At 44.9% G+C, this 15333-nt stretch overlaps 1 protein-coding gene and 3 non-coding genes across 5 annotated transcripts; all 4 read right to left on the reverse strand.

Annotated features, from left to right (window-relative positions):
• Positions 1-4300: 4300 nt before the first annotated feature.
• On the reverse strand, positions 4301-14754 carry NCL (nucleolin). 2 transcript variants are annotated; one of them, XM_045078895.1, is made up of 14 exons: positions 14566-14754; positions 13295-13411; positions 11281-11770; positions 10488-10691; positions 10173-10259; positions 9831-9972; positions 8976-9100; positions 8282-8405; positions 7254-7411; positions 6678-6801; positions 6290-6423; positions 5564-5690; positions 4976-5199; positions 4301-4784 (listed from the first exon to the last, which is right to left on the reverse strand). In XM_045078895.1, the coding sequence occupies exons 1-14, from the start codon at positions 14581-14583 to the stop codon at positions 4708-4710; spliced, it is 2151 nt and encodes a 716-aa protein (XP_044934830.1). In that variant the 5' UTR covers positions 14584-14754; the 3' UTR covers positions 4301-4707. The 2 variants fall into 2 exon arrangements, with proteins under 2 accessions (XP_044934830.1, XP_044934829.1); XM_045078894.1 differs by having other exon boundaries at positions 4967-5199.
• Positions 5373-5507, reverse strand: LOC123391717. The gene has a single exon (XR_006606411.1). It is a non-coding gene; the product is annotated as a small nucleolar RNA SNORA75 (small nucleolar RNA).
• Positions 6063-6143, reverse strand: LOC123391720. Its single transcript, XR_006606414.1, has one exon. It is a non-coding gene; the product is annotated as a small nucleolar RNA SNORD20 (small nucleolar RNA).
• Positions 10061-10129, reverse strand: LOC123391719. Its single transcript, XR_006606413.1, has one exon. It is a non-coding gene; the product is annotated as a small nucleolar RNA SNORD82 (small nucleolar RNA).
• Positions 14755-15333: the final 579 nt, after the last annotated feature.

Genomic DNA, 15333 nt, shown 5'->3' on the forward strand with positions numbered 1-15333 from the left:
TCTTTAAAAAATAAAAATTTTAATGATTTTACCTCAATATAATTGGTTTCCCTTGTAATCCTTATTTTTTTCACGATTTTAAAGTAATCTTTACACCCCACATGGGGTTCAAACTCAGGGTACAACCCTGAGATTGAGAGTCACATGCTCCTGAGTGAGCCAGTTGTGCCCCTGTACTCTTTTCTTTTAAATAAATAATCTTGAGATTATTCTGAGAGGTTCAAAGGCTTTACCAGAAACCCTATACACCAATGTGAAGAACTTTAAAAATACATGTTAAGAACAGGAACATGAGGCCTCGGTTACCTCCCACTATCACAGCTTTCCCTGCAGCTGGGGGAAGGAGTTTCTCCAGGCTTCCTTCGTTCATCACTGAGTACCTACTGCATGTCAGGCACTGTCCTAGGCCCAAGAGACAGAACAATGAACAAAACCAAGTCCCTCTACTCAGAGCTTGGCAGGGACTTATGTGTTCTTTTCATGTTTCCATGTGGAGGGACCAGTAATAGAGGAACTCTATAGGCCTTTGCCCTCAGTGGCTGTGTTACCTGACCTGAGGGGGACAGCAACTGATGCACAGCTATTAATTGCAGTCTGTTGAAAGGATCTAATCCCAGGACTCTTTGTTCTTTTCTTTCCCTCTCCACCTCAGCCCAGTATCACAAAGCCTCCACACTACTGTGTCTGCCCATTTTCTGAGGGTGGAGAAGGGACTTTCAGGATGGAAGGAGCGATCATCTATCAGAGGCTGCAGGTAAGCAGGTGGACAGAAGCCACAATGCTGGGAAAAGGGAGTGGGAGGCAGGAGTGTGGTCCTTCTCAAAGTTTGGCAATAAAAGGAAGTGGGAATAACTGGGTGGGGAGGTCAGGTCAGGGGACAGTCTTTTTAAATTTATTTGGCAGGGAGAGAGAGGGACAGAGCATGCCGCAAATGCACAAGCAGGGGGAGCGGTAGACAGAGGGAGAAGGAGAAGCAGACTTCCTGAGCAGAGCCCAACATGGGACACCATCCAGACTCTGAAAGCAGATACTTAACTGACTGAACCACCCAGGCGCCCCAGGGGACAATTTTTTTTTTTTTAAATGAGAAGTTTGGGAACATTTTTAGACTGAGGGGAGACAGAGACTGAGATATAAGAGATCATTAGGGGCACTGAGGTGGCCCAGTTGTTAAGCGTCTGCCTTCTGCTCGGTCATGACCCAGGGGTCCTGGGATGGAGTCCCACATCGGGTTCCCCCTGCTCTGTGGATAGCCTGCTTCTCTCTCCCTCTGCCTGCCACCCCCCCTGCTTGTGCTGCCAAATAAATGAATAAAAATCTTTACACCAAACAAACAAAACCAAAGGAGATCATTAAGTGAACCAAACACAGAAAAATGGGGGAACGCTGAGAAAGGGCACAAGACGAAGGTTCAATAAAATGGGAGTTGTCTGTTGATTCCATAGCATCTCTCAGGTGTGCTAAGTGGACTGTTTCCTTTCAGATTCCCAAGCCCAGCACGTAACCAGAGAATAAGTTTGAAGTAAAAAACACATTGGGCTGAAACGAAGCCTCAGGGTTCCACATCCTTGTGGATGTGCTGCCACCTGCTGGAAGAATGACAAAAGCAGCGACAACCATTTCCTAAAGGGAACATGCTTTTCTAAAATGGCTGCAAAATCTTCCCCCAACCCACCAAATCCAAAACCAGTCCTCAGGGAGGCTTAGGATTAAAACATTTATTTGAAGGATTCCAGTCCCTGTATAGAAAGCTGATGTTTCCTCTTTGGCCTTTCAGGGCTACCGACAACCCTTCAATCTCCCTTCCATTCCACCCAAGTCAGACCACCTCTGGAACTACCAGCAGTAACAGGGCTAGACTGTCACCCTTCCTTAATGATGTACCAAGTAGCAGAAAGTGAGAATGAACCTTAATTTTCTGCCCACAGCAGGTTTATAGAGGGGCTGAGGTAAATGCCTGGTACACCCCAGGCACAGCGTCAGGAACATTCTTTTTTTTTTTTTTTAAAGATTTATCCATTTGACAGAGATCACAATCAGGCAGAGCAGCGGTCAGAGAGGAGAAAGCAGGCTCCCCGCTGAGCAGGGAGCCTGACATGGGGCTCGATCCCAGGACCACGAGACCATGACCTGAGCCAAAGGCAGAGGCTTCACCCACTGAACCACCCAAGCGCCCCAGAACATTCACTCTTTTATTAAAAGTATATTGGGACGCTTGGTGGCTCAGGTCATGATCCCAAGGTCCTGGGATCGAGCCCCGCATTGGTCTCCCTGCTTGGCAGAAGTCTGCTTCTCCCTCTCCCACTCTCACTGCTTGTGTTCCCTCCCTGTCAAACAAAAAACATCTAAAAATAAAATTTAAAAAGCATACATAAGTGGTTCAATTGGTTAAACATCTGACTTTGGCTCAGGTCATGATCTTGGGCCCTCAAATCAAACCCTAGGACTGGCTCCTCTCTGCTTATTGGGGAGTGGGCATCTTCCTCTCCCTCCATACTCTCTCAAATTAAGAAATAGACATAGAAGAGCAACTCTTATTTAACGGTGGGAGTAAGTTTCCCTTCTCTCCAGCAAGTAAGGGACAACCCCCCACCCCCGACGCCTGGGGCAGTCAAATCCTATTTCACAGCATTTTAAGAGTCTCTGGGCATGGGCTGTGCCAGGCCTGGGCCAACAGCAACCCCAATTCATGTTCCTAATGGCCAAATACCCTGTTTTCAGGTCTACTTAGACTTGCAGACCTACATGAGAGTAGACAACCAGGATAAGCACCCCCGTAAGAAAATGCTGTAGGGCCATGAAGACCCTAGACATCCTTTGCTGGGTCTCAAGAGAGCCTAACACCAGCCTCATGGGCCTTCCTGCAAGTCCAGTGCTGGGGCACTCACCTGCCACTGATACAAATTTTGAATGCCACTCATCTTTGTAGTTTAAGAGCTAACAGACTTAAACCCACGTGCTCCAACTCAAACTGTTGATTCTAGAGTTACAGAATGCCAACTTTTTTTTAGGTTTGACTGGTCAGAGAACATGCCCCTGCTGGGTGCCCTCTAAGCCTAAAATTCTCCAGTGTGCATGTGCATATATATAATTTTTTCTTAAATATTTAAACAATGACATGCTATGCAACCATTAAAAAAAAAAAAGTGAAATCTTGCCATTTGCAACAACGTGGATGGAACTAGAGGGTATTATGCTGAGTGAAATCAATCAGAGAATGACAATTATCACCATCTCCCTGATACGAGGAATTTGAGAGGCAAGGCTAGGGGGGGGTAGGGAAGAAAAAGTGAAACAAAATGGGATCAGAAGGGAGACAACCCATGAAACTTAAGCTCACAAAACAAACTCAGGGTTGCGAGGGGGAAGGGGGTATGGAGAGGGTGGTTAGGTTATGGACATTGGGTCAAGTATGTGATATATCGTTGAATGCTGTGAAATGTGTAAGCCTGACGATCAGACCTGTATCCCTGGGGTAAATAATACATTATAGGTTAATTAAAATAATTTCAAAATTTATTTTTAAGTAATTTCTATACCTAATGTGGGGCTCAAACTCACCCTAAAACTAAGAGCTGAATGCTCCACTAGCCAGGTGCCCCTTCTACATGTTGATTAGTCTGATCGAAACAGGTGGTTAGAGTCCATGTGGTGTTTGGATTTGGATGGCTAGGTTAAAGGATTTCTGCTCTGTATCATTTGGGGCATTGTTTAAGTAATCCTGTTAATCCCTTGGCACAGACCTTTCATATGTCCCTTAACTTTTATTAGAGGTAGAGAGGACAAAGATACTTAAATTAGGGACTACTGAACATAGGCTAATACCAAAGCCCTTTCTCATCAGTTTAACCTGAGGGTGTTGGAGGACTTAGAAAAAATACAAAGTCCACCCACTGGATTCGTAGTTTCCTCTCCAGGCTCACTCACAGTCCCAAAGCCCCCATGGTCCAGTCATCAGGCACAAATTCTATGGAGTCACTGCCAATTCCAGAATCCTCATTCTCCACCACATGCCTCAGGAGGCCTGACCAATGTGCTCCTCCTGGCCCCTCTCCAGAACTTCTTCAGGATACCTGATATTCTCAGGCCTCCTACAAGCAGGATAAGGCACAGGAGAATTCCAACCAGCCTTTCATTTCACCTTACCAGCCATTTCACCAAAATTTACAGCGAGAATACTTGAAACCAATTTATCAAGCACTTCCAGGAGGGGTGGCGGGGTGGACCTGGAGTGGCCGAGCTGGCTTTGCCATGCTCCACCTTCACTACAGTCCAGGAGAAACACTCTAGGAAGTACAAGTCTGGCACCAGAGTTTAGGACTTTTAATTTGTCCCAAAGTTGCTGAAGCAAAAACCATGATAAAACATTCTGCTTTCCTTTATACCCCCCAACGCAAAAAACAAAAACAAAACTATTTGTAGGAAAAAAATGGTTTTGTACATGGGAAGAAACAATATAAATTCAAAACTTACAGATAAGGATTAGCTCTATCACTCATCTCTTTAAAAAGTTTATATGAATATCCAGTCAAAACCAACAGGGTAGCTCCCTTGAAATGTTATCTATACGAATTTCCAAGTAGACCACAGGACTGTACTGTCTTGGAATGTCCTCAGAAGGCTCTGTCATTGATCAGGTAACAGAGTAAAAACCCCAGAGTCCTTTTCTTTCAAACAGAAGAGGGAAAAACAGAGGGATAGAAGAAACTATTCAAACTTCGTCTTCTTTCCTTGTGGCTTGTGGTCTCCCCCTCCTCCTCTGCCTCCTCGGAAGCCTCCTCGCCCTATAGGAAGGCAAGACATCATTAAAGAGTTAAGTGCAAAGCTGCCGGAAACCCTCCCCTCCCCAGAGTGACCAGTGAGAACCTGGAGATTGAGACAATGGGCCCTGGGCTCTGGGCACATTCTTTAGTGCATGTGCCACAGTGCCCAGTACATACACAACGAAGCCTCCCAGCCTCCTTACCTCCAAAGCCTCCAAAGCCTCCCCGGCCTCTGCCACCAAATCCACCTCGGCCTCCTCTGCCACCACCTCGGCCTCCAAAGCCACCTCGGCCTCCACCACGGCCTCCAAAGCCACCTTCACCCTTAGGCTTGGCCCAGTCCAAAGTAACTTTGTTTCCATCAATTTCACCATCTTCCATGGCCTCCTTGGCAGCTTTGGCATCTTCCTCACTGTTGAAGTCTACAAAACCAAACCTAAAAGGCCAAATGAAATTGCCCATTATAGAAGACATACTGAACAAGTGCCCGGATTAACCTCACATGCTGGACACCAATCCCATAGGAAACAGAGGTGATCAACGGAGAAAGACCCCAGTAATAGGAGCTACCCCAGAAGGTCGGAACTGGTTTTACTGTTTGAACCTCAGAAATGTCTCACAAAACAGCAAAATATACCTCTGAGAAGACAGAAGGTAAAATAATGCTAACTGTGAATTGTCTCTTCTTCTCGTGCGAATCCGTAAACTGCCACCAATCGACAGAAAGGAGCTCAGTGAGAAGATCTGCCAGATGGGAGGTCTCCACTTAGCAGACGCTGAACATTCCCTGCTCAGCTTACCCTTTGGAGGACCCAGTCTCCCGGTCAGTGACTATCCTTGCCCGAACAGAGCCATCAAACGACTCCTTTAATGTTTCTTCTGTGGTATCCTCAGACAGACCTTTGACAAACAAAGTTTTGGACGGCTCTACGGAAGAAAAATTGTACATTTTACCTAAAGCCACAATTCACAATAACCAGATGCTGGCTTTCAGTATGAGACTACTGGCCAAGAATGCTCATCTTAGCAGATGCAAGCCCTTCACTTAAAGGCTACTTTAAAAAAAAAAAAAAGGCAGGTAAAAGCAACTTAGTAAACTCATGAATTAAAACAAAAGACATACATCAAGCACCATCTTAAACTTACACTGATTACCAGAGCAGCTGAGATCCTATCTCAGATCCTTTATGGAAAGCAGAAGCAATGCAAATCAGACAGAGAGCTCCCTAAGCAGAAAGCTTTTTACAATGATCACACAAGGCAGTAACCAGGGGCAGATGTGCTGCTTGGAGAAGACAGCTGGATCAGAACTTGACTATCTAGAGGAATTTTCTTGAGATTTCATCAATTATTTTCTCAGATAATCAGTCATCATATCCAGTATCCTTCACTCAGCAACAAGAGATAAACAAAAATGTTCATCTCTAAATCGGACCCAAAAGACCCCTGAAAACAAAACACCCCAATACAGCAACACACCGAGGAGTGCTGACCCCCAACACCATACCCTATTAAATATAACTCACGGCTTCTGGCATTGGGTGATCCTCTGGGTCCTTGCAACTCCAGTCTGATTGCTCTGCCCTCAATTTCCCTTTTATTACAGGAATTTAAAGCTTCTTTAGCATCTTCAAATGAAGCAAATTCTATAAAGGCATACCTGAGAACAATCAATCAATCAATACTTAGGGCAAGTCACCAAGCACATAGCTCCTATGCTGTCATCTACCACCACCACGCCTTTTACCTTAAGGAGACACTTAAATGATGCTCTTTATACAAATCTTGGGAGCTAAGATGATTCAGCTTCCAGTAGCATCCAGGAAAAATAGTAATTTTACCCCCCTTTTTAGAACTTTGCAATTCATTCATAGAGCACATTAATGGGTAGCCTAAAGATACTCGTTACTTTACCCTTTAGATTTGCCGTTTTGGTTCTGGGGCACTTTAATAAAAGTTGCTTTCTCAAATACTTCCTGAAGGGTTTCTTCTGTTGCACTATAAGACAGGTTGCTTAAAACCAGTGTTTTTGATTCACCTACAAAAAAAAACCCAGAAAAACAAAATACCAAAAACAACAAATGAAGACTCTGAAGCAATGGTCACCAAGCTTGGTCACAGCTATAATACATTCCTCAAGAACTTCCATACCTAGGAAGAGTTAGCATACCAACGGCGACGCAGGTGGACTTCCACCTATTACTCATACTGAGCACTAGTCATGCACCGTTTCAGTCCTGTTACCTAGAGACATAAAAGCTACTTGTCTACCATCTTCCTAGATTCTAATCTAGCAATGCACACTAAAGTAAAAAGCATACACTTGAAGGAAGCTAAACTATATTCTAATGCAAAATGACTTCGTACAACTCTCACTCAAGACAGAGTTATTACAAATAGAGGCATAACTTGTTTGATATTTTTCTACATCTGATTAGTTAAAGTACAAAGATTTCAACCCATCAATCCCAGAATCCTATAAATTCTTACCACTCCAAGTGCTATTCTTTCCACCTCTATAGTCTTGACTTTGACCCTTCTCTCCAGTGTAGTACAGGGAAATAGACCGCCCATCTATCTCTGTCCCCTGCTTTTCTTCCAAGGTTTTTTCTGCATCAGCTTCTGTCTTAAATTCAATGTAAGCAATCCTGCAACAATGGGGGGGGGATATCACAAAGAACTCGTTTTTAAAAACTGTTATTTTTTTTTAAAAGAAGACTTTATTTGACAGAGACAGCGAGTGCACAAACACAAGCAGAGGGAGTGAGAGAAGGCTTCCCAACAGAGGGCTCAATCCCAGGACCTTAGGACCACCACCCAAGCTGATAGCAGACACCCAATGACTGAGCCACCCAGGTGTCCCTAAAAACCGTTTTTTTTAAGGTTTTATTTATTTGGCAGAGATAGACAACGAGAGAGTGAACACAAGCGGGTGGTGGTGGGGGGGGTTGGTGGCGGGAGAGGGAGAAGCAGCCTTCCCGTGTAGCAGGGCTTGATCACAGGACCCTCACTCAGATCATGACCTGAGCCGAAGGCAGACGCTTAACGACTGAACTACCCAGGCACCCCTAAAAATCGTATTCTTTTAACACAAATGTTTTAATCTCAGCAACACAACCTTGTTTCAAATGAGTACAATTAAAGCATTCTTTGTTTCAAACTAAAATGTTCTTGTTTTCTGCCATATTCTACTTTTCAATGAAAACTTTCCTCCCATACTACAAAAGGCTGCCAAGTATACCCAGATTATTTATTCACAGTAACCCCACCTCACTGCGTAACTACTATTACTTATAAAACTAAGCATACTGCACAGTACTTTATACATGAGCTCGCCTTTTAAAAATCACAGTGCAGGTTGAGTATGTTATCTCCACTGTACAGACAGGAAACAGAGGCAGTGATTAAAGGTTAATTTGCCAAAAATCACACACCTCAGTAAGTGAGATCAAAATTACGAAACCAGGGAAATCCAATTATTTTAATAAAACTCAACATTCCACAGACACAAAACATACCCTTTGCTCTTTCCATCCTTGCTGACTAATCTGATCTCCACAGCATCTTCAAATACTTCTTTTAATTCATCCTGAGTAACTTTGTAAGGCAGATTTTTAGCCAGAAGTGTTCTCGCATCTCGATCTAGATAAAAAAGATAGAACTGGAAACGTATGGCCTAAAAGAAATTCCCTTAACCCACAAATATCAGCTAATGGAAAAGTTCTGTTCAACAAGTAACCCGAGATACAACACACAAGGCACTCTGCCAGTATGGAGATGCAGCAGTGGCAAAAACAAAATGCTGTCATAATTCAAGAAAACTGTACACTGAATACTTAGAACACAGTTCAAACTAAAACAGGTGCTCATTAACTTTTGAATTAAAAAATTATGAACATTTTAAAACAAGTGAACAGAGAAAAGGTAAAGGACACAGAAAGAGTAGTTGGGGGACCTAATCTAGTTCCAGTGAGGAAAAGAACCATCTACATTATCCAATTCTTTTTTAATCAAAGTCTACTCTTGCTTACCTGAGATTTGAGAATTTATAACACCAGCAAGCAGTGGATGTCACCACTTGAACTCACCGAGTCCTCACATTATAAGGAAGAAAAGTGAACTACTTAGTCTGGCCACTTACCTCCCGACAAGATACATACCCATTAAAAATTAGGAGAGAGCACTATCACAATGACCTGAAGCCTTACATACCTTTCTTACTGTCTTTTCCCTTTGGTTTTTCTAGTTTAATTTCATTGCCAAAAACTTTCAAACCAGTGAGCTCCAAAGCTTTTTCCAGGTCTTCAGCAGATTCAAAATCCACATAGCCAAACTTCCTTTAAGGTGGTAAAATGAAAAAAGTAGGAGTGGGGGAAAACCCCATTAAAAATATGAACTACAGAACACATACTGGAGAGCAGGAACACTAACTTGAGACGGCAAACAAACAAGTAAAAAAGCACCTACAGTGCCAAGTGTAAATATGGGGAAGAAATGGGAGTTCACCTTTGAGGTCATAGTAACCATACTGCTCATAACAACTGATATTAACTGTTCAAAGAATCTGTTTTAAGCACTAAGAAAATTCTATCTAAAAGCATTAACAATTATAGCTCTTCAAATCCACTACCCATTTTTTTTTCTTTTTTAAAGATTTGACAGAAGGCAAGTATGCATGCACAAGCATGGGGTAAAGAGGCAGAGGAAGCAGCTGACTTTCCACTGAGCAGGGAGCCCAATTCGGGACTGGATCCCAGGACCCTGGGATCATGACCGAAGGCAGACGCAAAACTGACTGAGCCACTCAGGTGCCCCAACTCCAGTATTTTTAGATTATTCTAGGAACAGAAGCATCAACTTATTCAGTGCATTAACAAAATGCACTATTTAGTGCATTAACAATTTAACTAAACCATGTAATGTGCAAGTTAGTTAAATTAAAGGAGAATTTGAAAACTTCGATTTGGGATTTTGTATTTTGATAATCTAGTTACTTAATTCATTAGTGTCTAACATTTAAAAAACTTGCAAACCCAAAAACAATATATAGAACTCCCTCATACTCACCTAGACACACCAATTCTGACATCCACAACAGCAAGATCATTTTTAGCAAAAATGTCACTAATGCCTGTTTTTAATTCAGGAGCAGATTTGCTGAAGTTCAGGTTTCCAACAAAAAGATTGAATGATGTAGTTGGTTCTGTAGCTATACAAAATATAAACTCAAAATTAGTCTATTCTATCTGCAAAGTATGGCAAGAACTTAAACTTCTACTATGCCATTTCTACACAGAGCACATCAGATATCACAATATCACATCAGGTTTCAGTATTAAGTCCCTTTATTGTTCATCACTTGTGCTATTAGGCGTCCTAACCCTCCCTAATCTCCCATTCCCCAGTTACCTTCTACTTTCTGCTTCTTGGCTTCAGGAGCTGCTTTCTGTTTGGCCATTTCCTTCTTTCGTTTTCCAGGTGCTTCTTTAACAGGCTCTGGACAAGATTTCAAACAATCTGGTTACCAGTCAGTAGCCACACATAATGAAGAGCCTCCCTTTTTTTTGGATAAAGTAACCTCTGTGCCCAATGTGTGGCTACAACTCATGACTCCACGGTCATGAAGTGCAAGCTCTACCAACTGAGCCAACCAGTTGGTTGACAACCAAGTTGTCTCCTTCAAATAAAAATTTTAGGGTGTACTTCAGAATCTAACTTTAATACCTTCCTCTTCTTCCTCCTCCTCCTCCTCATCTTCCTCCTCCTCCTCATCTTCCTCCTCCTCCTCCTCCTCATCATCATCTTCATCCTCATCATCATCTTCTTCATCTTCGTCCTCAGCTGTGCTCTTGGCCTTCACAGGAACAGCTTTTGCAGGGGCTTTCTTCCCTTTGGCTGGTGTAGTCTCCATAGCTTCTTCTTCAGAGTCTGAAAGTGATGCAACTTAGTCAAAAACTCAAGAGAATTCTACCAAAACATTATTAAGTTCTAAGAAAATCTAAAGGAGGGGCGCCTGGGTGGCTCAGTGGGTTATATCTCTGCCTCCGGCCCAGGTCATAATCTCAGGGTCCTGGGATCCAGCCCCACGTCGGGCTCTCTGCTCAGCGGGAAGCCTGCTTCCCTTTCTCTCTCTACTTTCTGCTCTGCCTACTTGTGATCTCTCTCCTTCTGTCAAATAAATAAAATCTTAAAAAAAAAAAAAAAGAAATCTAAAGGAAATGCAATTCTATTAATACCACTGTGCTTAGCAAATTATGGAAGGAAATTAACAGATTGGTTGGAAGCAAAATCTGCCATTATGAAAAATACACACAAAATGTGCCATTTTAAGCATTTTCTCAGGGGCAGGTAATCATTTTGGGTAACTCAAGTCTAGTGTACCATAAACACCCCAGAAACCCCTAGAATGGCTTTCATCTAACTCCAGGTTGTCATGGAATACACAGCATTACTGCCAAAACCTCACCCCAATCTATCTTACAAAAGTAGCCCAGGAACTAATGAAAGAAATCCTTACCATCTTCCTCCTCATCTTCATCATCCTCCTCCTCATCTTCATCATCATCTTCCTCATCATCATCCTCATCATCGGAAGCAGGGGCAGCAGCAGCTGCTTTCATCACCGCTGGCTCAAATTCATCCTCATCTTCATCCTCATCCTCATCTTCCTCATCCTCCTCTTCACTGTCATCATCTTCTTCTTCATCACTGTCTTCCTTCTTAGCATTCTTACCATTCTTTGCTCCCTTGGCTGGGGTGGCTGCTCCTTTCTTACCAGGGGTTGCTACCAATGCCTTGCCTGGTGTGGCTCCCTTCTTGCCAGGTGTTGCTACTGCTTTGGCAGGAGCAACGGTCTTTTTGGCTGGTGTAGCCGCTGCCTTTTTGCCAGGGGTAACAACTGCTTTCTTGGCTGGTGTGGCAACTGTGACTTTTTTTGTTGGGGAAACCATCACCTTCTTAGCTGGAGTGGTGGTAGCCTTCTTGCCTTTTTTCTGAGGAATGATAACCTGAAGAATAAATAAAATCAAACATAAGGCTGTTTCCAAACCCAGAAAGACAGCCTTGGTTTCATGAATGAGTAGTAACTTCTGGAACTGGTTCTGGCTCCAGACCAAATGCACTGGATGTATGTTAGCACGTTAAACTACAGGGCCATAACATGGGTCCTTCCACGTGCCTAAAATCATTGCCTTCATCTTCAAGTGAAATACTCAACCATAACCCTCTTGACCATTAAAATATCTCGTGCATTATAACCCCATCTTTAAAGCTGCACAGCCTAACACGGACTCTTGACAACAGACTGCTTGCATCCCACCTGCCACTGTATGACAGCCTTAGGCAAGGCTTTTCATTTTAAGCCTTAACTTTTTTCCTCCTCTGTAAAGGGTAACAGCACCAACCTCACATATTGTTAGAAATTATGAGTTGACAGATGTAATTTAAAGTCTTCCAAATAAAAAAAGCTCTACTTCTTAAATGCTACTAAATCATTTTAGAGGTCCTACAGTGGGCAGTGGTATGAAGTTCACTGAAGGCTCACTCTTAAAACCAGAAAATGAGTATCAAATATACTGGACAGTTAGCCCTTACAAACCTAATACAAAGAGTGAGCATCTTAAGCTTTTTTTTTTTTTTTTAAAGATTTTATTTATTTATTTGACAGAGAGAAATTACAAGTACACTGAGAGGCAGGCAGAGAGAGAGAGAAGGAAGCAGGCTCCCTGCTGAGCAGAGAGCCCGATGCGGGACTCGATCCCAGGACCCTGAGATCATGACCTGAGCCGAAGGCAGCGGCTTAACCCACTGAGCCACCCAGGCGCCCGCATCTTAAGCTTAATAAAAATCATTTATCTACATCTAACTGTACTACACCTAAGTTATACTTTTTGCTCACTGACAGTTTTACTGGGTAATGTACTATCAGTAAAACCTTGATTAAACTCTACACGAGAAATCTGAGCACAAATATACTAGTTAGCTGTCTTCACAGCTGAGAAAACAGTAGCCAGGAATGGAAACAGGTTAACACAGAGAGGTAGCAACCCTCAACCCACACCAAGAGTTGCAGTAACCAGTTACCAGAAAACTCACAGACAATGGAATAGAGACTAAATCCCACCTGGAGGCTGGGAAAATAATTACAACTCTTATTATTATTCTGGTAAAGCTAACCTCAAACCTGAATACAAGGCACAGCAATGCCACTCACTTAACAATTAACAGTTCAGGCTCTTTACTCATCTAGTATGTTAGGTTAACAGAGTCAAACTAAATGTCACAAACTTGACACAACATTAACACCAATGTTAATGCTCATGAAAAGGAGACTCCCAATCTTTTCTCTCAAATTCAAATACTTACCTCTATTAACAGGTCAACGAAGAGCTTAGAAAACAATAATCTCAGCAAGCCGTGGATGAATGAATATAATCTTATTTTTGTCACAATTTTCAGACATCCAATTCGCCCTCTTTTAACTCTCCATTTCATAGTGGAACACAAATCTGCATTAAGTCATACATAATTACCTCTTCTCCACTGCTTTCATCATCTTCATCTTCTGACATGTCCTCATCTTCACTGTCTTCTTCTACCTCTTTTGGGGGAGGAGCCATTTTCTTGGGGTCACTTTGATTTTTACCAGCCTAAAAGAGACATTTAGCATATTACAGGTACATCTCAGATCATTCATATTTTTGCCATCATTCTGCAGAGTAAAATGCAGTCACCTCCCTTTCTTAAAACCCTATCTTTTCCACTGCAAATATAAAAACTAACACGAAAACCTATTACTGAGGTCAATGTTAAAAGAGAAACTGTCAACCCCAACCCCATTATTCCTGTCGGGTTTTACAAAAACCCAAGGATTAAAAAGCAGCTACAACGAATTATGTCCCTTTTCCTTCTGCCTTCGTTAAGCACAAACTTTTTTAAAACTATACTTGCAAAATGGACCATGGCCTCCAGCATGAATCTAATTGACTACTACTGGCTAATTTTAACGGCCAAAAATCCAGTCCTTCACGGGGCAGGGGGAGGGGGGAACTACACCTGAAAAAAAAGCTTCTGGTAAATTCTGGCACCAGGTCCCACACTATCGCCTGAATCCAAATTCAGGGGAGGATCTTTTAGACAACTTAAAAAAAAAAAAAAAAATCAGACCTCAACCTTCGGTCCTCCCCTCAAGTTCTTCCCCACGATTAACAACCCCGCCCCTTCCAGGCCCGGCGGAGCCACGTGGGGATAGCCCGCAGGTCACCATGTGCGCGCTGCACCGCACAGAAAGCACGAGGAAGAGCCTCCTTCTGCAGCCCATCTCGTGTCGGCTCGACTGGCCGGGGCCGACATCCCGTGGGCCGCAGAGCCTCCGTCTAAAGCAATCCCACCACCCCCCACCTCACCGCCAGGTCCCCTCCGCGGACGCCGGGACACACGCGGCGCGGCCCACGTGGCGGGCCGCGCACTAGGGCACGTGCGTCAGGAGGCGGGGCCCCGCTCGGGCCCGGCGCAGGAGTTCGGCATCATCCCTCCATCCAGGGGCCCAGCGCCCCCTCCCCACTCAGTCTCGAAGTCTTTCCGCGCCGCAGCAACCACCCGCGGAACCTGCCGAAACGCTTCACCTCGCCACCAAAGAGCCAAAAGCCGCGAGACCTCCCCACTAATCGCGCGAGATTTCCCGCAGCATGGCGCCCTCGAACGCGCCCGGGACGGCGCGCAGGCCCTCCTCCTCGCGGCGCCGCGCGCGCGCTCCTCAGAAAGCAGGCCTCGACGTCCATGCTTGCGCAAGCCGTCTTCTTACCTTTGCGAGCTTCACCATGATGGCGGCTTATGCCGGCAGAGTGTGTGGCGGGCGAGTGGCGCAGAGGAGCCTAGACAACCCAAGCGACGTCGATGGCGGCCGCTGGTACAGAAGATCAAGGAGCACGTACGCTCGGCTGCTAGCTAGAGCTCGAGACTGAGGCGAAAGACTGAGCCTGCCCAGTAATCGCCTCTGGAAAGGCGACGACGGCGCCCTCGTGACTCCGTCTCGGCCAATCAGAGGTTGCGTCCATCCCCTGGACCAATCGGGAGCCTCTACCCCAGAACGGCGCGGGGCGGGACGCAGGCGGGAGAGGGCGGGCCGAGGCGGGTAGGCGAGTGGGGAGGGGATTCGGCGGCGGCGCCCTGGGGGCGGGACTCGCTTTGTGCAAGGCTGGCGCCGATTGGGTAGTGTGTCCGCGGTTCCTAAAGTGCCCCTCCGCGGCCCGTTCTCCCGGCGTCTGCGCGGTGGAACGGGAGATTTTGGCGCTGCTTGTTCCTGAGCCCCGGGCGGCTGGCTAGGGGTGGTTTCGGGTTCCCGAATATGTCGAGGTCCTGTCGACTGAGGAGGCCTTGGAGATGCTGCGCGGCTCCGGCCCGCTCTCCACGGTGAGCCGTCCGGCGGCCGTGGAGAGAGCCGTTCGTCCCCCGTTTCCCCGCTGATGAGACCGAGACCTCCGGAAACTCGGGGACCGCCAAGGTTCGCAGAGCCCTCGTCGGAGGCCCACGTCAGCCCCGCCCGCCAACAAACGAGGGACCAGAAATTCCC

This window comes from Mustela putorius, unplaced genomic scaffold (assembly GCF_011764305.1).
Source record: "Mustela putorius furo isolate JIRA1106 unplaced genomic scaffold, ASM1176430v1.1 tig00000275_pilon_pilon_pilon, whole genome shotgun sequence".
NCBI lineage: Eukaryota > Metazoa > Chordata > Mammalia > Carnivora > Mustelidae > Mustela > Mustela putorius.